General features: G+C 38.2%; 1 protein-coding gene across 3 annotated transcripts in view; it reads right to left on the bottom strand.

The window, feature by feature from the left end:
• Positions 1-22,425, bottom strand: part of LOC106949759 (glucosidase 2 subunit beta-like) — a 74,069-nt gene that overhangs the window by 18,439 nt on the left and 33,205 nt on the right. For 2 of the 3 annotated variants that reach the window (XM_015036239.1, XM_015036240.1), the window contains one exon: positions 3,431-3,517. In XM_015036239.1, coding sequence (XP_014891725.1) covers positions 3,431-3,517 — 87 coding nt within the window. Of the gene's footprint in view, positions 1-3,430; positions 3,518-13,084; positions 13,614-22,425 lie in introns of those variants that run through there. The other variant, XM_015036241.1, reaches the window with a different exon arrangement.

Raw genomic sequence — 22,425 nt, 5'->3', positions numbered from 1 at the left:
CACTTCATGCCATTTTTGATGAAACTTGTTTAGAAGGCCCAAGGTTCTGTCTAGATAAGAGGAAACCTTATGATTAATTACAATCATAACTTTCTTAACTATAAGGCTAAATAAATAAGTAGGGGAGAATTGAGCCCTCATGTAGGAGGATGTGTGTCACTTTCATGTTTGGTTAAAAAAAAAAAAAAAGGTAATTAGTGTAGCTGTTAACATCCTTTATGGAAGTGTGTACCTTTTATTTAATTACTGCTCTATATTTAGCACTGTGCGTTTCCATTTGTCCATCGGTTTGCGCTCGTTCTATACTAAAATAAACTGCCTTTCTAAACAAACATCCATCTGGCGCCTAAAAAACATATTTTGGGCAAAGTTAGTTTGTATTGATTTTGATGCAATAACTCATTTTGTTAGTGTCAATTTAATCAAAAGATTTTTCTTTTCTTTTTATATATAACTAACCTTGCAAACAACACAAGTAGCAAAATCAGCAACTGGCTGATATTCACTCTTAAATCATATGAAAGTAGTAACAAGTGGACTTTTTTTTTTTTTTGGCTTTATCTCTATTCTTCAAATAATGACAATGTGGAGCCTGTTTTGTGAGGAGCCTGGTAAAGACACCATATTCTTTTTTTTTTTTTTTTCTGCCATTACATTATATATACTCTCAATTAGCAACATTCCCAAAGCCTTTAAATTTCCAATTCAAAGCCTTAAACTTTGTAGCTGGTAACAAAACACACAAATCCAAAACAAAAGAAAAAGCAAAGATGGCGGAAAACAGAACCTCCTTGATTAAGAGGTTTGACTGAGCAGTACAAATCCCTATATCTTTCAGTTTTTATTACCTGTAACCGAGGTCAGCCAAAAACAAGCTATTTCTCTGACCGAGCGGAAGAGGGTCGGCTTTTCTCTAACTAGGAAGAAGTGAAATAATTAGTTCCTAATTAAGACATTGGACGACTCTTTTATTTTCCCTCCTCACAGACAGCTCCGTCTCGACCTTTCTCTCCCGTTGCCAGGATGTGCATTGTGTATGGAAGCGGAGCGCTAAGAAAACACGCCATTAGCTGCTGTAGCTACCGTGTCAGGTTTCAACCCGACACAATAACACCCAGTCCCTTTGTATCAGCGTGAAAAGGTCAGCTCCGTCACTGGTCTCGAAGCAGTGTGGCCTGCAACACGCTCTTTCCCCGATCTGCGGTTTTGATTTTTGCCATCTTGAGGAAATAAAAGGACGGGTCCCCACTCAACGCTAAACTCGGAACGTGACTGGAAGACGTCGGCTGCAGCCGAGGCGCTTGATTACTCGCTGAACGAAGAGAGCGAGACGTACAAAAACGCCTCATTGTGAGTTCACAACCTCTTGACAAACAAGTGTCTCTGATGATTGAGTGTCACCGGCAGCTTCCAGTAACAAAGTACTTGTGGGGTCATTTGTAGCTGTTCTGCGTACAAAGCTGACGATTGACTTCCTCACGTCAGCATAAAGAACTGCTGTAATCAAGTAATTTTGTTTTTATCCACTCAACGGACAGTTTATTGGGTACATCTTGCGAGTACCGAGTTAGACGCATTTTCCCCTCGGAAATGTTTCAATTCTTCGTGGAGTAGATGCAGCAACATATCTAATATTCTAAGAACCAAACTTATTGTTGCTTGTAAATAACACTGTGCGCAGTCTTTGTAGTCTGAAGAATGAACCTAATCATTAAAGCACTTTTATGCTCCACAACCACGGACCTAAAAAAACAATGTTTCATTCCCAACAAGACTTCTTGTTTTTTCATGAAGATTGCTTGAAGTTATTAAATTAATTTTCTTCACAAAACTTAAAAAAAAAAAAAACAATCCATTGCATATTTGGTTGACTTTCTTCCCCATTGCCTCCAACTTTGCCTCTTGTGTCTTGTTTCACAAACATGTCTCAGTGCAGGATAGTATATTCCACAACTCGGAGTCCAATCAAAAAAAAAAAAGAAGAAAAAAGAAAACACTGTTAGGTTTGTTTCTATGTTCATTTAAAACACAAAAAGAAGCAATGGAGCATATAATTTTTTTTTTATTACATGCTTCTTAGACCAAATGTTAGAACTCCTAGCAACATCTGTAGAAACAAAATCATTTTATTGTTACTCCACGTTTTTTTGTTGTTTTTTTTTTAAATAGTGTGTTTTTATTAAAAGATGGGGCGCGGGAGTTTTTCCTTACGATTCATATTCTGTGAAGCAGCACAAAGATAAGCCTGGCATATGGTGAAATCTAATCGGATCCCCAATGTTTCTTTTTTTTTTTTTTTTTGTCTATGGAAATGACTAGCTACTTATCGTCAGACTCAGTTATTTGTGCAGATTCTCGTCGTGGCTTAGTGAAGGGACTCAATCACTGCTGCCCAGCGATAGGCCTCACTTTCGCCTTGTTCCCGTCTCATCTTTTTATCTGAAGGAGCGGAAATGAAAGGATGGTATCTCTGTTCGGGAGATGGAGAGAAACGAGCAGCGTTTTTTTTTTGTTTTTTTTTTCCAGGCTTTGGCTGTTGGGTGCATATATATAAAACATTGTTTATAATTTTGTGTTCAGAAAGAAATGCTAGTGCTTTAGGAAGTGAGAGAAGATTAAGCGAAGCAAAATACGGTAATTTATGTTGTGACGTCTAGAGGAGTAATGAAGCTTTTAAACTTCTGATGCAAACGGGGAGTAGTTTGAGAGAGTTGTGTTGTACAAACAAGCACTTTTTTTCCTGAGTCGCTGAATTTCGGCAGTGAATTCTCTGAAACGACACTTCTTATACGTTTGCTGTGCGCACTTACAGCTTTTCTCACGCCGTTTCATTGAATTTTTAAATACCATCAAGTCAACACGTGATCCCCGTCAAGAATAACTCATGCATTCATAAAGATATGCTGAAATACTGAGCTCACGTCAACTCTAGGATCAGAGGAATGTTACAGCCATTGTACTTCGGTAATATTTCCATTTAACGGCTTGATGTTCTGATTTTAGCATGGTTGAAATTTGACAGCAAATATATTGTTTCCTGAATATTTTAAGCTGTCCACCTCAGAGGGCTTTCGGTTGCTTAAAAAGGATTAAAGCACTATTTTTCCATCTTTATTTATTAGCTACTCATTTAGGACGATTGTGCTGCTGTTGTAAAGTCATCAGTGAAAACTGTGAATATCTTTATTCCCCATTGAGTAAAAGTGAAATTTTTTTCTTGAGCTTTTGCTTCTCCAATATTAGATTTTTCTTGCACAGTTAATGTGAACCAGTCACAAATCAATAAACTGGAATAAAATTTCACTTTTTGAGCATTTGCATACTGTCAAAATGCAAGAGAGCTTCACGTTTGTTCAATCCAACAAAGAACCAATCAAATGGAAACATTTGATGAAATATGAAAGACCGAGATAAACGTGTTGGATCTTACCTTGTAGCCATCGCCTCGTATTAGGACGTCCCAGAGGGTGTTTTGAAACTTGCTCAGATCCATTTGGTGGCCTCCGCCCAGCAAAGTCTGGTTGTGAAAGTACAAAACAAAACAAAATCGTCTAAATACAACCATTGATGGACAAGAATCTCTTTAACCTCACCCACTGCAGTAATTTACAGACAGTGTATGCAGTTTAAAGTCAGTGTCCTGCAAAACTATTCATTCCTCATGAATTATGTCTTTAAATACCCAAATAAACATACATAAAAAAAACATACATTAAAAAAAAACATACATTACATAACTGATAAACTCTCCAGTTAACATCAATTCTGCTCTACCTTCTCAAATGTCCTCTTTAAACATACCTTTAGAGCCCCAAGGTGAACTTTAACCATATAGAAAGCAAACTATTAATCAAGAAGAGTGTTTCTGCAGTAACAGTCAGCATCTTTTAATTCACCAGAGGACATGCGTATCATTCTTCCTGTCTCGACACAAACGGTTTTCCGCAGGGGGAAAAGAACTGACAAGCAAATTAATCTGCGGCCTTTAGCCAGCTGAAACAGAAGTCACTCAGGCGGCGTGCATCGGTAGATGCACATCAGTCTCCTGGTGACGTGAAAGCACGTACATAACAGAGAAACTAACATTTTAAGAAAATGTAACACTGCTGCACACTGAGGGGTGCGGGGAAGGATGGAAACAGGAACAGTTTTCAGAGTTTATTCATTGGAAACAGTGACACCTGGAAGCCATTCTGGGAGTTATACATCACAGCAGGCACTGACCTTTAGATACCACGCACAATTAGGCTAAGCTAATAAACACAACTGTGGATTTGGACATGTAGACTCGAAGGCAGGTCCACTGAATCATCACAGACTTAAATGGCATCAAGTTCCTGTGTGCCTCTCAGTCAAAGACAAACTGAAATTGGATGTTAAAGAAAAAAACAAAACAAAACACTGAGCTGAACGGAGCAGGAGTGTCGCTCGGAGCTAATGTTCACTTTTTTTGGAGGATGCGGTTGTGAATTCTTGAAAGCAGCCCCTTCATCCCCTTCGATGTAATCTTTGTGGAGGTTGCACAGAGATGCCGTGGTTTCGCATCCTCACAGCATGTGTGTCCGTATCATAGATGTTCATAAGTCATTCTTTCCCTGTCCAAGTCAATTTTAAAGCCACATTCTGCTGAAACCAAGCCACAGTAGGAAATACTAACTATGCCATGCCTCAATTGACAGGAAAATTGCTAAGGAAAATGAAATCCCAAAAATAATCTAAGTTAATGTACAGAACTCTGAATTGTTTTAAGATGGGGCACTTGAAGAAACACTGGCAGCATCAGTACCCAGAAAGATTTTATTACACTAATGCTGCAATCCAGCTTATAATACACCAAAAACAAAGACAATCATAAATGCAACATTTTCCTAAGAGGCAACACAACCTATAGTGAAAAACACGCGATCCACTACTATGAAACTCAGAGGTAGTTTTGAGGATCAAAGATGATTTGGGCAAAATGAGCGCAGCAAGTATCAGTAAATAATTGAGAAACATTTCTGGTCATTAACCTGGATCATCATGACAATGATCCAAAACACAAAAGTCATGCCAACTTGTTTTAGATGCGGTGGAAATAAAAACATAAAGGTTGTCATGTGACCATAGCAGTCTGCTAAACTCAGTAGTTTTGAAGCGCATTAGCAAAATCTGAAAAGTGCGGCTCAGACAGGAAAACCCAGGAATAAACAAGAAATGGAAAGTTTTTTGTTTTTTTTTCCCCAAAGAGAATGGGAGTATTTAACAAATAAGATCTATATCATAGAATGCAAACTGTCACTAATGTTAAAATGGTACATAAAAGGTAAGGATTATGTGCAACTTAGTCTACTTTCAGCTATAATGATTTAGAAAAAAAGCAACCAATGTTGTTTAATAATAAATCTCTTCAATCGATCACTAATAATGATTGAAAGGAAGTTTTTTGTGTGTGTAGCATTATCATTTATGATCTCTGAAAAATAAAATTTTCCAGAGTAAGAAAACTTGAGAGCACAATTGTACCTGATAACTTACATGTTGGGTAGATCAAACAGATAGATGGAGCTGTAGATATGATGGAGGTTTCTATTCCTTAAATGCTGAATACATCAGTAAAAAAAACAAAAAACAAAAAAAAAACACTTTGTTCTTGCTGCTGTAAACGAGATAAATTAAGGCCGACATTTTTACTAACTTTAATATTAACGCCTGAAACCCAACCCTAAAAAAAAAAAAAAAAAATGCATTTACAGAGATTTTGAAACTTGTTTCAAATACATTGGACATGTTGTTTTTATCTATTATTGATGTTCAGGTTATCCTTTCTATCACAGATCTATTACATTTAAATTTCTTTGCACTATGTTTGCCGTTTTGAAATTGATGTGCCAAGCTGCATGTACTTTCTGCCTGCAGAACAAATTTACCTACGAGTATAAATAAAACAACCTCAACCTAAGATGATAAGGGGAGAGATATCAACAAAAAATTAGATGTTGGACTAAATGTGTTTTTCTCATTTCAAAGAAGCACAAAAACTCTATTTACTTTGATTTTTTTCTGATGTGCTACCGTTAACATTACTTTTAATAAATCTCACCATTAAATGATTTAATTAATATCACTGGCTTGACAGTTTTTTTTTTGTTTGTTTTTTTTTTTCGTTTTTCTTGGCATCAGGCATATTGAAATCTTCTTTTGGACCATAACCAAACTGTTCATGATACTTATTTAGCAGGTTTTTGAAATAAATCTTTATTTGCTCAATCTGTTGGGTTCCAATCAAAAATATCTGACAATATCTAGAGCAGGTGGCGATAATGTTAACGCAAATTAGTTCAAAATCGAAACGGTCTTGATTGTGACTAAAGCAGCGCTAAGTTAAAGATTCTTACAAAATAATTATTGAAAAAAAAAAACATTTTAACAGGAGTTGTTTGCAGGATTCTTGCAGGTTTCGACAACTTAAATTGGAGATCATTTAAAGACTTTATTTCAACAAAGAAAACTTTTTCTTACCAATTTAGTTATCAAAGAAAATTCAGGTTTATAAAAAAATGATTAAATGGTAACACTTCATTTGAAGGGGTGTGCATAAGACTGACATAAACATGACATAAGACCTGCCATGAACACAGAAGTCTTTATGAATGTTTATGACAGATGTCATGAAGCGTCATTCGGTAAATAATGACACCTTTAATGCAAAGTTGTTCTAAAAGTTGCATTGAAAGTCCATTAAAAATGCCAACTTTGCATTAAATTATCATAATTTACAAAATCATGCAAAGTTGGCACTTTTAATGGACTTTTAATGCAACTTTTAGAGCAACTTTGCAATAAAAGTGTCATTATTTACCGAATGACATCATAAACATTCATAAAGACTTCTTTATGTTCATGACAGATGTTATGTCATGTTTATGACAGTGTCATGTCAGTCTTACCCCTTCAAATACAGTGTTACCGATTAAATGATCTCAGTATTAAACAGCCATCTTCCTAATCCAAATAACCATCCCAACACAACACTAATATATATCTGCATAAAACTTCACCCTTCATGAGCCCCGACTCTGAGCTCATCCTCTTTAGCACCGATCTCAATTTCAAGTTCAAGGGTTTTGTTGTTTGGTTTTTCTTTGTACAAAGTGACAGAGAGTAAAACGGGCCTTAGATAATGTGGAAAAAAATAAAATAAAATGAGGGCATCAATTTAGAGACTAGAAGAGGACAAGAAGGCACTAGAGTGAATGTGGCTTTTACTTTCCCACTTTTCTCTCCTCTTAGCCTCTCCTGAATCCTCTTTTAAACAATTTGCTCCTGCAGTTCAGTCGTCCTGCTTTTTTTTTTCCCTTCTTCTTCAAAATAACACTAAAAATTTGATGTTGATTGAGTGTTGTTTTATTCAAACTTTTAGAAATGGCTCCAGCTCCTATTCCGCCTTCTTTCGTATTGTGAGTAGCTGTACGCATTAATAATTTTGCTAAATTAAGAGTTTAATATATATTTTAAAGTGACTGTCTGCAAAATGTATTTCTTCTAATTGTCAGGCCATGCCTTAACACCCTTAGCTCTAAAAACAAACATTTGACAAGAGTTAATTTCAAGACTTTTCATACCGTCTTGCTCACACAGTGCGACATGTTAGCATCCTTTGAAGCTACAGAGTTGGAGAACCATAGAAATCATTATATTCTATAATATTCCCCAATTCAAATACAAATATAACAAAATCAGTAAACAAACTTAATAAACTGAATACATTTCACTGCCTAAAATAAACTGTTTGTTTGAATAGATGTAACTCGACGCGTGAAAACGGTTCCGAGGAACGAGCTCGACACTTCGTAGTGTCAAACTAACACAGAAGCAGATAAAACATTATGCAAAGACACTGCCTGACAGGAGACGAAAGATCAAATAACATGGTTACATATTGAGAGATATGTTATTTGATAGATCCAGATAGTTCCAGAGGCACAGCTGCACAAATATCACTTATATCTACCTGGCATGAGAATATTGGGTTTCCAGTCTGTTATGAAATGTATCACCTTGCAAATATGTGGAAACAGCACAAACAAAGAGATGAGACATCTATTACCATGAGCCCACACAAGTGAAAATATTATGTCTCCCACACAGTATTGGTATAAGAGCACAGACTGCAGAGGAGAAGCACACACTTTACTCTAATTCCCCTGTCTCAGGAATTAAAGCCAGTCTGAAAGTCCCTTATGCTGTGTTCTTTTTAATCACCAAACGGGGTTCGCACAGTCAGAGCTTTTGGCACTAGATGGTGAAATCTATTTTTGTGAAACAATCTGGGGAAAAAATAGGTGATCTTTAGTCACGGGTGTGTGGTTGTTTAGTGTGAAAAGCTCACCAACAGCCCATGTAGACTACTGACAGGTGAACTACGGCGCACTTTAAGGAGAAGCAACGGATTACTGGAAAGATCGGGTGCTGTGCTGGCTGCTGCTTTTAATTGTCGGTCTTTCTGTCAACGCCGTCTATTTATCCTCGTCTCTCTACTTTATTGTCTGGGAAAAGATTCTTAACTTCAACTGGCCTTATTTTTCTGATTATTTCAACATGCAACTCTCTGGAAGCAAGCCAAGGTCCTCAAGTCACAAATTTTCTTTGGAGTATCTGTTCTAACGAGCATTTTGGACATTCAACCAACTAAGTTGATTAAGATTTACATTAAGAGACACTCCAGACGTTAAAAAGAACTAATAAAATAGCAGATAATCAATATTACTGGACACTACTCAAAATGTTCTGGTCCGAAGAAGAAGCAGAGCATAAACGTGTTCCGACCTTCACCTGTGTCTCACCTACGAGATTTGGATCGTGGCAGATAGAACAAGATCTGGGATATAAGATGCTGAAATGAGCTTTTTCCCCAGAGTGGCTGGACTCAGGCTTAGAGATAAGGTGAGGAGCTCCGTCATCTGAAGGGAGATTTAAGCAGAGCTGCTGGTTCCCCCTCATCAAAAGGAGTTGGTTGAGGTGACTGGACCCCTTACTGTGGAGGGTTTGGGGGCCATGGTCAACGAAAAGTTTTAAAGAGTGTTTCTTAAAACAGGAAAAAAAGAAAGAAAAAGAAATGATTTCAATTCAAGTCTTATGGTAAAATGAAAATACTGCACTTGAGATTTAGATCCGTATTACAGTGAATTTCTCCATAATGTTCCTAAACAATGATGAAGATCTTCTTCAAGAGACCATCATAGAAAAACCACAAACTTCTTTATACCTGGTTAAATTGTAGGGGAACAACTGAAAAAGAAACAGGCCCACAGCATCACAAAACTTTGTTCATATTGTTTTTTTTTTCTTTGTTTTTTAGATTTTAATAACCCCATTTTTGAGCCAAATAAAATAAGACCAGACAACTCCTCGAAACTTACTAATGCATTAGATATTTTTACAAGCAAAATCATTATGTACAGTAATTATTACTGAAGTGTCCTTTGAATGAGCTAATGGTGATAAGCCACATAATCATCTTGCAATGTGCTGATTAGGCCACCTAAGGCAAAGTAATTATGTAAAAGCTAATCAAACTTAATACTCTGAAAGCTTTTTGGACATTTTCACTTAATCTGATGTGGAATAAGTGAGGTTGACAGTTTGTTCCTGCAACTTTCTTTGCGTATTAAAGCTGCCGTGTGTGTAGGTGTGTGTGTGTGTGTGTGTGTGTGTGTGTGTGTTTCCAGGGCACGCGAGATAATTAGTTCGACCATGTAAAAGACAACCGTTACCGGGACTTGACTTGAAAATATAAAATTTTAAATGCAACATTGCATTTCTACATGCAGAGGCAAAATACATCTTACTGGACTCTGGTAGAAAGTTATTGTGGCAGATATGGAGACTAGGTATGCATCCGAATGAAATTCTTACAATTTGCTAACATTAGTAAGCTCGAACAATTTTGTGGAATCAAGGTATTCCCAGTCTACAAAAGGAAATAGGTTATTAGACCATCTTGACATTTCTACCACAGCGCTACCATGTAAAACTGACAGTCTCAAACTATGACTTTTACATCCTTGGAATATACTGAGACCTGTAATCCATTCATCAAAGATGATGACTTTAAAAGAAAAATGCAAACACTGTAGATAATGTAGGATATTCAATAAAAACAGACTCTACCTGGACATTTCTAATTAAAACACAAACCAGGAGAAAATGTTTAATCAGTTAATGTGTTAAAGTTTGAGACTGTTTGTTCTCCAGCTGCTCCAAAACCCTCACTGAAATCTTTACAATGGAAATCCCAAGGATCTAGGACAAAGAAAATATCCTGTGTGTACATTAACCCACACCTCTGGCGTAGCAGTACTCCTCAAATTATACTGAGCTACAATAATATTAGTTTTCACTTTAAGTTATGCGTAGTTTCAGATGATGTAGTTCCCATGCTGCTAGTTCATGACTACCTTATTTAAACTTTAAGGATGGAGTGCAGAAGAACCATAAATCAAGGAGGCACCAAAGGGTGATGGCATTTACTTAATGGTACTAAACCGTCATCATCAGCCCAAATAAGAACAAAAAGAGCCCAGTAGCATTTTGAGCAAAGCTCACTTTCAGTGATGCTTAAAAAAGGTGGCGTGGCAAGACACTTTTGTCAGACTAATGAACGCTGCTTCTTCTCCAAAGATAAAAAGCAAGAAGACGGACCGGTGGATCGATTTACAGCCTGTCATCTGTCTATATTTTCCTCAGTATTAGGGCCTGGGGAACATTTCATAAAGGCCATAGGGTCGGCTTATCATGGAGCTAAATGCCAATGTAATTATTAGTGTCTGGAGATAGTGGAAAGGGAAGCACATCCTGCGGCAGAACACCATATTTAATTAATAAATGTCACTCTGCAAAGGGAGTGAGGGGTGTGCACGAGTAAAAAATAAATAAATGAAACGGTGAGGGAAGCAAACGGGAGTGACGACAAAACTGGTCCTTTGCACAATAACAGATCAGTAGAAATTCACTTTGGAGCACATTGATAGCCAAGATGTGCAAAAGGCCTTAAATAAATTAGAATTTTTATTGCAGTAGTATAATCTCACGTTGATTAAAATTGAAAAATCCCAACCTTTTGAGTGCATTTATTCAAATTCCTTCAAAATGAATGTAGCTGAAGCTTTTCTACACTCTTGTTTCTTTAAGCTTGTGAACGTTTTTAAGAAATTTTAATTGATAAACCCACGACTTTCAGTTCATGTGGGGTACAAATATGAAATGACACAGAGGTTAGTTTCTTTCAATCCCCTGCCCACCAGCCTGAACCAGGAACCATTTTTATTTTGACTCCACATACAGGGAGTAGAATGATCAGCACACAGAAAAAGCTCTGTTGGAAAACAACAGCAGAGTGGCATCTTCAGGACACCAATTCTCCACAACAACTATTAAATGCTGTCTGCAGCAGCATGCCAACCAGCAGCGTGAGAGTGCCAGCATTAATAAAAATAAAAAAAAGCTTTTTATACCTACTATCACAAATGTAAACATGTAGAGTTTGAAAAATTCCACTGCAACTTTAACTGGACATGTGTTCTCTGGGCAGATGAGCGTTAAGATTGAGATTCTGAGCAAACAAACACTCTAGACAGGTCTGCCGTGAAACAAGCATGAGAAACATGTAGGGGAAAATAGGCCCACTGATGGGTACAGTGGAAGACCTATGATGCTGTGGGTATTGGATCTGTCAGCATTTGGAAGAAACCTTTTCAGAGGAAGCTCTCCAGATACATCAGCGGCTTTAAAGGATGGAAAGTGACATGGCTCCCACAGGGGGCTAGGGTTGAAAGACCCAAAACACTGAACGTTCACATGCACCAGCAGATGTATTTACACGGTACGTAAGGCTTCTTGTTCATTCAGTTCCAACAAACAAAACAGGCGGGAAAAGAATATGACAGTGCCAGCAAATAAATATTTTTATTTTTTTTATTTTTTTTTTGTGATAGATATAGAAAGCATATAGAAGCTGAAAAATGTTTGAGGAAAGTTGTCTAAGTTTTATGAGGGTGAAAAAAGTTTACTAAGGCAAATGAGGCCTCCGTTTAAATCTAATCTAATCAACCAAACACCTTTCACTATCAAACCTCCCACTTTTGGCAGCCACCATTATTCACCATGAAGAATCTGCTGCCCTGGAGAAAGAACGTCGTGCAAAGCGCTTTCCTCGCCACAAGTCTTCTTGAAAATCTCTAAGCAGTTCTAGAAGATGCAGATAAAAGACGTCCAACTGTTATTCTCCAAGGGAAGAAGAGGGAAAGTTTTCCAATTAAGGAATCTTCTTCCTCCTCTTGGTGCTGCATGTATTGTATGATTGACAGCTTCATTAATTAACCAGCTAGACTTTAAAGAATGATGGGAAGAATGGCTACGAGCTGTGCGAGGAATATTACAGGAGCAGAATGCAATTAAGCTTAATTTCTATCGTTAAAAGGAAACATAAAGAGAATTTGTATGCGCCCCACATTCCAGCCTGGTCTAAAAACCAACCAAGTTTCAAAAACACAAGGCTACAAGATGCAAGGCTACGCTCATTTATTTAGCAGGATTTTCCCCAATAGATGAACTATGTAAAATTTCTGTATTTAACAAGAATTGCTAATCCACAATTCTGTTATTAACATACAATATCTGTTATGTTCTAGTCAGAGACCCCCACTTATTTGGCCGAGCATAATTGGTTTTAATCACAGTTTTCACTAAATATTGTACTACTTAAAGAAGTGGTTTGTCTTTTTTTTTTTTTTTTTTCCTTGTGGTAGCTGTTGGTTGAAAAGCTCGGGTTCAAATTTAGTCATGTGACGTACAAACATACGTACTCAACAGCCGTCCATGATTCTCTGCAAGCCGTCCACCATCCTCAATACGTCACAGAATCTTTACCTCCACTGACAACCGCAACAAAAACAACTCTAGACCAGGGAACAGTGAAATCAAGCAACCCTTTTGTTGTCAAGTAAAGGAAGCCATTGCGGATGTGAGCAAAGCCAGAGTTGAACAGAAAAGGGACAAACTTTATTCTGTATTTTCATCGTGCATTTTGGAGATGTTGAACTGAAGCCATTGGTTCGTCATAAATCCTTGATTTCCTGTATTTCTAAAAATAAAAACAATAACCCTTTTCTAAACTTTTATATTCTTCAGATTTTCTTGCACATTCATTAGCAGCTGGTAAATTAAACCTGAAAAACTAGGCTCTGAAAATCCAATTTTACTTACAGGAGACAATAAATACACTAAGCTAGCTGCAATAAGAGAAGTGCAGAGTCAGGAATCTCTTGTTCAGCATGATGCGAGTCTGGTCTCGCTTTTGGGAAGGTCGGAGAGTTCAGGTCTCCTGTCTCTTTGCCTTTCTTGATGTCGGGGAGTTTGCACGCACCAAGAACTCATCACGCAGGACGCAAGCTCCCATGATGCCCCAGAGTTTCTTTTTCGCTCCTTGGCCTCCTCAATCACAACCTTTCTTAACTTGAAGTGCTACTTGAGAAGCGGGTACACCTGAGACCATCTCGCCTCGCTGTCATTGGATCAGCTGCTGACTCCGACACCGTATCCTTTGTCTTTTGTTCTCTGCCCACATAATAAGTCTGAACTGCCTGAAGAACAGGGGGAAAAAAATAGGAGTTGAGGCGGTTATGGAAAAATAAAAAATAGATCAAGGTCTTGGAAAGCTGCAAAACAGGGTAACAAAAAGAAGTCTTTAAATGTTTCTTATGCAACTATTCCTTTCCCTCTTTCAAAGGCGACACTCCTCGGCACACAGAAGTGGGTATTCTTGTTTGGAAACAAAGGCAGGCTTGCTTCTGAGGCAACTGCTAAGCGATTGCAAAGCAGATGCTTTTTTCTCTCGCCAATCAATTTAACACCTACACCTCCCCTCTCCTCCTTCATGCTGGCTCTGGCTCATCAGTTTTAAATGGCACAAGGCAGTCTCGAATTGTTCTTTTGACTCACTCAGAATACAGGGAACATCTCCTCAGTTACAACAGCCCCACCAAGACTTAATCACTAATAGCTTAGGTCGGCAGAGATAGAGAGTGCTTTTTACTCTTTTTTTTTATTTAAAAAAACAAATCTGGAAAAGTCTGTTTTAAGCTTTCTTTAGGAAATACTTTGTGGAGCCACCTCTAGTTGTAACTACAGCTACAAGTCTTAGCAACATGTCCTGACCAGCTGTACTCGCATGTAAAGATAGACATTTTTAACCTTCGCCCTTCGCAGAATAGCTCAAGCTCAGTCAGGTTGGATGGAGAGAATCTGTGAACATTAATTTTAAAGTGTTTCTAGACTTTGACTGGACCATTCTAATTCATCAGTTTGAAACTTATTTCTGGTTATGCCTTTAGGGTTATTCTCCTGCTTGAAGGGGAACTTTTTTTTTTCCAGGTCCATCCATCCTTCCAAATTGTCCCAACTTCCTTCTCTCTGAGCTAAAGATGCCCACAACTTGATGCTGCTACCACGTTTTAAACTGAGACGGAGTTGTAGGTTTATCCCACTGAAAGCCTTCTGCGAGTGCTACATTTGTTTGGCTCTCCTGTTTGGGTGAGCATCGATTCTTGATTGAAGATGTGCTATTCTCTTTCCATTTTCAGCTGATGGACTGAAAAGCAATATGTGACATATTCACTGATGTTCTCCAACAACCACCTCAACATCATCCCACTCCAGTTAGATTCTCCAGCTCATTGTAGGACAATCCCAAGGCATTTCCCCAGACCAGAGGGGATGAATTGTTCCTTTAATCGAGAGAGCTCTTACTTGGCTCTCCCCAAAGTAGGAAATGATTGGAAAACACACAAAGAGAAGAAGCGTCTCGATCAAATGCCCGAACCACCTGAACTGGTTCCCTACGGACTCAATTTATTTAATGGACCCACTGGATTTTATGTGAGGAGTAACAAGGAGCTTTTCATCTCTAATTGATATTTCTGGAGGTTGCTGTGTGCCCCAACCCCAAAAAACTGTTAAATGTAGGGGTGGCTTTTTTCACAGAACTAAATTCAAAATTCCAATTTTTTTAATACAGATGAGCTTTTGACAAATCTGCTCCACAATTTATAGATTTTTTTTTTTTTAACACTGAAAACAATGTATTATTTTTCTTACACCTCACCAAAGTGCATACACTGAAGTTTGTGGTTGTTGCACAACAAAAATGTAACAAAAGTTGAAGAGGTATGAATATTGCAGGAGATAACTCCTAGGTGTCTAAATCATAGCAAGTCTCAGTTATATTTCTGAGAGTTGGTAAAAACAGGATGTGGATTTGGGAACATTTTTTTATTTTTTTTCCCCATTATAAATCTTGTGCTCAACAGAATTCAGGGGGGGAAAAAAAAAAAAGCCATCTGTGTCTGACTCTTATCCCTGGCTTTCTCTAGAGCCTGGATGAGCCTGAGCCAGCAAATGTCAGCCGGATAAAGACCAAGCCTGACAGACAGACACTGGGAGTTTTGTCATTCCGTGTGTCATCCCTGTGCCAGCAAGCCCCAATCTTTGCCGGTCTCAGAAGCCCTCAGATGATGCAGGAGAGAAACGTTCTGAGGGAGAACGTCAGGTTGTGTAACTCCTCTAAAGCCCCACGTAAGGCTGAAACGCTGAGGACATGCACTGTTTCTGCACCCTGACGGCCTCGGAGGGTTTTCATTATTGTCTTATGATGGAGGTCGCCATAGAAACGGCAAACACATCAACAGTCACCCCACCCGCCACAAACGAGCTAAAGCGCTTCGATGAGATGTTCTTTCAGAGGCAAGAGGTCTGTCCAGTGTCGGATGTTATTTAATGCGACTTGGTATTTAGAAAAACAACTGAATCAAGCAGATTACCTGGAAACGGCTGTAGGTAAGCTCAACAAAACATAACACGCTTTATACCGAAAACATTGACTGTGATCATCATGCGTTAGTGTAATCTTCTAATGTGTTTTTTCCGCAATAAAGTAAATGTACAGTAATAAGAAAAAAAAAATCTAATTATCCAGTTATCTGAACCTCTGTGTTCACATCTCATCATTCAAAGTTAAACAGAGCGAGAAGCAGAAAAGGATAAGCATACAGCTCGCCACATTTAATTTATATTTGCACAAGCTTGTATAATATTTAATGTACCTTGCTATTCAATATCACCAGAGAAAGTGAAGAGAACAGTTTATTGCTTTATATTTACATGGTTTTCTGAACAAAAGATTAGATTTTTTGCGTTATTTAACTCAATGATTTCCCCATACATTTAATCTTATAAAATGTTCTATATCACACAAGTCTCAAAACCATATACACAATTTTTTTCTAAGGATGTTTAGGCATACATTCACAATTTAAAATAGAAGTCCACTGAACAGTGTGCTGCTTCGCAGGGCCTCGTTGTATTTACGATGAAAATACAACATGGTTTTTTTGTTCCATATTTTGTGCAATCATTTAAAACGGTGAATCTTATTTTATATTCATAGAGCAACAGAAGCTGAGGAACAGACAAGAAGCTTCAGCAAACAGAAAGGCTAAATGATCTACAAAATGGTGACTTTTTTTTATCCTTTTAAACGTTTAATCTGCTTTTGGTCAAATTGGATAAGGAAACGTTAAACTGGTGACAAAATAGGAAATTTTAAAATCTAGAAAATAAGAAGCTGTTAACACCTAGTTATGCTAACAATGCTACTTGCTAATAACATGTTAAAATGGTTTTAAAAATGTTTCTGTTACGTGTTCTTGACACTGTTTGTTTTACAAAACTAATGTTTGGAAGTCCAAATTTCATCACTACCAACATTTAATGGAGCAAAAACTATAATTCAATACTTCGATTAAACATACTTTTTTTTCTGTACAGACAATCAGTCGCCTTTCATGAGCCCATACAACTTGTGACTTTTCACTCAAATGTTTCAGAGCTTCAAAGGACCAAACAAAACAGCTAGAACGAGAATGATGTGAATATCTGCACTGCTGCGCAACAAATTTCTGTAAACAATGTTCCCAAGCTCCAAAATGGATTTGAAAGACCTCCTGCTGCTGTAGAATGAACAAAAACAGAACAAAGCAGCCAAAAGGAATTCAAGAAACGCTCCAAACACAAGACACATCAGGAGAATTATTAAATATCAAAGAAAGATGTTTTCAAATGCGTCCATATCAGTTTGACGATGTCCTAATTGTCAAATATACTGTTGAAAGCACCAGAAATCTTTTACTGGCTATTTGATGCTTCCTGTAATTTGAAACTTTAATCCAAATAAGTTGCTAATTTAACATCAAATTGGTTATTTCCAAACCTCAGATTAGGTTACATAAATGATTAGAAGAACCGAGAACATGACCGGACATTTACATAAGTTTAAAATGAAAATCAAATGAGCCCGTCTTCCAAACTTAAGGAGTAATAATTTAATACGAGGCTTTTCTTGTTTTTCTTGTTAGATTTTTACAGTCCAAATTGCTCTAGAAGTGATTCTAACGAGAGTAATGTCATGTTTGTGGTGTAGTCACTTGAAGTGGAAACTTAGGAACACTAGTTGTCGGTATTGTTGTACTTTATGAGGCCACAATTTAGTAAAGTGCTGTACGAAAAGTGTTGAGTCAGGAAGTAACATTTAGCTTGAACCAGTACTATCCAAGCGCTATATATAAATACATTTCTTCTAGCCTACTTCAGGTCAGCCAAATACACATTAAGATCTTGAAAACCGCACTTTTTAGGTCGTGCTGTGAAAATCACTTTCGGTTAGTCAAGCCCAGATCTTTCAATTGCATTTACGCATCACTGGACATCAATATGTGGACAAATTCTTCACAATTCAAAATACAGAGAGCATGTATAGTAGAAGCATGACATATTTTCTCAATTCTTTCCAGCATACATGTGTCAAGACATCCAATGCTGGATTAAGTTTAAAGAAACAAGATATGTCATTTAACAGTAAAAACTGCAATAAACCAGCTCTCCATCGCCTCAGCTTTATTACATTTAAAATATACCCTGTCATTAGAAGAACAAGAGGATAATTCGACTAACTTGTTTCCCTAGATGTTAGAAAGGAGGTATTTAAAACAGTGTTTATGTCAATAAAGTAAAACATCACCAATCGATACACTCGTGTCGAATGAGCCGGTACAGACTGTCCCAGTGGACTGAAATGTCCCTATGTGGCTTACCACTCGGTGTGTACCATGTTCTCTGGAGCTGCAGTTACCCAGCTGCAACATCAATAGTATTTGTCAAGTGGTTAGAGCTGATAAGGACACAGATGATTGCCTTGGGGTTGCTTAGAGCCTGGTTTGTCAGTGTAACTTGGAAGCTAGAACTGTCAGTAATTGAGCTAAAGCGCTTCATATCCCCTTCACCTGACTGCTTGTATCATTCCATGTTATATTTCCCATGCTTTCTGGAATTAAAATCAGGGCAATTTAGTTATTGGACAGCGAGACAGTCCTCGATCTGTCAAGACTTGCCGGAGCAGCCTCTCCATTTTGCGCTTTCCCTCTCTCGCCTTTGACCTCCCACAGGTTCCATTAACTGCGGCACCCAAGCAACCTCGAGCACATCCAATCTTGTGACAGTTACATAACAAAACATGAGTGCAGGGAAGATTAGAGAAGGGCGAGGCGAGAGATCGAGAAGTGTCAGGGTTTGCTCAGCCTACAAAAACAAAAACAACTCCTTCACCGTTATCGTCCGGATCACTGGGTGCAGCCTCTCCTCTGAAGTTTCCTCGCCTTCCTCCCGTCTTACAAGAACATGACATACAACTGGGTTTTTTTTTTTTTCCCCAAGCAAGAAACTTTTCTCCACCTCAGTTCTAAAAAAAAAAAAACACACACACACACACACACACAACTCCGCCACAGGTTTCTACCTGTCATTTCGAATTATACGAGTTGAAGGCACTCCAGTCGGAAAGGGAAAAATGTGACATGTGGGGTGGCAGGTGATAAAGTTATGGTGCTGACCTGCCCCCTTTTAACTTCCATCCTTCCAGATACAGCTTCACAAAGCCAGGTAGAAATTGTTTTAACTTAACCAAAACCTTTTTAAGAAAATCAGCTTTTGACACTTCTCTACTTTTCTCATTGGATTGCTGCAACCTCCAAACATTCAGAGCTATTCCACAAACAAGACAGTGATGCATAAGGAATTCCACGTCAGTGCAGGTAAGTAAAACTGAAATCTGGAGCAAGGCTTCAGGTCCAGATGGTATCAGCCTCAGAGTCCATAAGGCCTGTGCAGACCAGCTCTGTGGGACTCTGCAACTCCTCTTTACGCTAGCTTGACTTGGGAGTACGTCCCAGTTCGATGAAAGACATCCCAACTTGTTCTGGCACCAAAAAACAAGCTAACCCAAGGATTATAGACCTGTTGCCATGACATTTGAGGACCTCCTGAAGTTTGCTTGTTGCTGTCGAGTTGGAGTTGAAGATGCCGTCATACACCTGGTTCATCAAACCCACTTTGTCATCTGGACAAAGCAGTCAGCACCGTGATGATCATGCCCTGTGATTCCTCCAGTGCATTTAACACAACCCAGCCTGTTTTGCTGTTTTGCTTTGACAGCAACTCCAAAAAAAAAAAAACCCCAAAAAAACACAGGTGGATGCCTTAGCAACTGCCTGGATCAATGACTATCTGACAAACAGGTCACAGATTGTAAGACCATGTGCCTATCCAGGCAGTCAGCAGCAAAGGAGCACCTTTGGGTCATTAGGTGTATCATGATGACACTCCTAATGGTCATCACTGTTGTCATTCAGTGTCACTGGGTTTTATGACATCTATTTCCCAAACAATGCCAGTCTTAACATTTTAAAAAAAAATCTAATATTACTGCAGGACATGTTTTAGTTCAAGCGTCAACACTGAGGCATTTACAATGTTTCCTTTTCTTGTCATAATTGAACTAGTAGCCTACATATAAAATCCAGGTGTGTAAGAGTGACTTTCTGTTCCACCAACTACTCGAATAACCCGATGAGCAGAGGAGCAATGGGAAATGGCAGATCTAGCTCAGCAATGAAGGAGTCTAAAGGAAGCCTCATAAATGTTGGGGCGAGCCTGAATTTTTCTTTCTCGCAGAAATCAGCCCTGTAATCCAACTGGAGCCTCGAACGGATTCGCTTTGTTAAATCCAGGTGCCGACTATTTTTTATTTTTCTTTTGGCTTGAATGTAGTAATCTTTCAAGTTACTGTAAGTGAGGAAAGAGGAGAATCAAACTCGCATATACCCCATTACAGCTAAAAATAAATAAATAAAAAAGAAAACCCAACACTGTTAAACAGTAATCATATACCGGCCCAGGAATCTCCTGAGAGCCCACATTTAATCTTAGAGTGACTGCAGGCTTATGAAACCAGCCATCCAACCAGCTGTATAAAAGCAGTCTCATAAATATATCTCGCAAGCGAAGGAGAATTTTTCCTAACAAGAGAGATGTTTCTGTTTTTGTGAGTGTGTGTGAGGCAGAAAAGCAGCACCAGAGGCCCAGCCCGGGACAAAACAAAGAGATTAAATGACCTGTGAATGTGACTTTCCATTTTCTATTACAGTAGCTTGAGCTTAACTTAGAAGGCTGCTGCCCCCCTCTGGTGGCTAACGAGACGTCAACATACACTGTGCTCAACAACACCTGCTTTTATTTTTCGTGCGTCTTGCTCAGGTACTTTCAGTTGACTGAAATCAGAAACGGAGCTAGCAAACTACCTGGAAATGGTGATAAAACGACGACGGCGAAGCGTTAAGATTCGATGTGCATCGCCTGCTCCCCGCCTCACACATCTAAAAGGCAGACCTTCCTGTCTGCAGTTCAGATAAAATCTAGGAGAAATGTGCTCTTTTGACACACATTGCCAAAAAGAAAAGAAAAAAAACCCAGAATGCAAACATGTCAGGGCCCCCTCTGAGGTGAGATTTCAGCTCCAGCAAGAGCCAAATGTCAACCAGCTCAGACAGATGGTGCAGAGCTGGTCAGCAGAGGCCGACCTTGGTCAGCAGTGACGAGGAGAGGGAGGGCAACGCGGGTTTTTGTTTTTGTGCAGAGCGCTTGATGCTGACGGGAGCATCAGGAGAGCGTTGTTGCCAAGGTGGGAAGGTAAAATCATGTCAGGCTTGTTTGTGTGGCAGGTGCTCTGGGACTCTGTGGGTTGCTGTCGAGCTGTCACTGTGACAGAGGAATGTCAAGAGTGGATAAACAGCTTAAAGAGGGCTTTTGATAGCAGATAAGAAGAGCAGAATGCGCTGCCTATTTTTGTTATCCATATTTTGGTTTTCGCATAGTTTTTGACCTTCCACAGAATGAAGTATTTTCATGAAATTTAACAGATTTCCCTCTGCAATCTTCCTGCACCTCTTTAATTGGAAAATTGCAATTTCAAACACTTTTCCAGGGTTCTTGGTTCGTTCTTCGGACAATTCCTCGCAAATACTACTATATTATTCAGAAATGAATGAATGACTGAATGAATGAATGACTGAATGAATGAATGAGTTATAAAAATATTCATATTTGTTATTTATAATACTTTTAACATATTCAGATCAGTTGATTAATTTTATCTCCTATGAATTCTTGTGATCATACCGTTGAATCTAACTAAAATAGCAGTTATTATATAGACTTATAGATATATAGACTTTTTTATCATGACATTTTGTAAAATGTATCGTGACAACTATACCAACTAACAAACCTTTGCACAGTAACTGAATTTAATGTAATTTTTAAATTAATTTATTATTTTTTATGCCATCATGAAACCAAAAGTTGGCTTCAAAAAAATACAATCCTGACAAAACAAAGAGCTTTTTGGTTTTCGAAGTTTACAATAATTGTAAGTTATTGTCATCACAATAAATCAAAATTTTCATCAAGAGAAGTCTTTATTACGTGAAAAATGTTGGTAATACTTGTTGGATTTAAATTAGATTTACTTCACTTCAGATGCAGAACGAAAACAGACGCCTCATTTTCACGGTGCAGTACGGTTTGGTGTGATTTTGTCTGTTGCCATGGTAAAAGCTGTCCATATATTCATATAATTGACCCAAAATGCACCATTTCTGGATCCACTTCTATTGTAAGTTCACTAGATGATGGAGTTACAATCCTCACACAACACAGTCCACCACCGACTGAGCGACAGAAAAACGTCACAGATCGCGACAGACATATTACTATATGATATGATATGACATATGATGTAAAGCAAGAACACAATCTCAAAGATCAATAAACTTTAAAGTCTAATGAACATATAACACAGGAACTTGAAGACATTTTGAATATCCAAAACAAGCAAAAAAAACGGAAATTAAATTAATTATAAAGTCTCTGTGAACAACATTGTCCTTCATAAAAAGGACTAGTTGAGGCCAATCATCCAGATTTTGGTAGAAAGAGAAA

This window comes from Poecilia latipinna, unplaced genomic scaffold (genome assembly GCF_001443285.1).
Source record: "Poecilia latipinna isolate Pla-1442-1.1 unplaced genomic scaffold, P_latipinna-1.0 Scaffold361, whole genome shotgun sequence".
Taxonomy (NCBI): Eukaryota; Metazoa; Chordata; class Actinopteri; order Cyprinodontiformes; family Poeciliidae; genus Poecilia; species Poecilia latipinna.
This window is presented reverse-complemented; position numbering and strand designations above follow the sequence as displayed.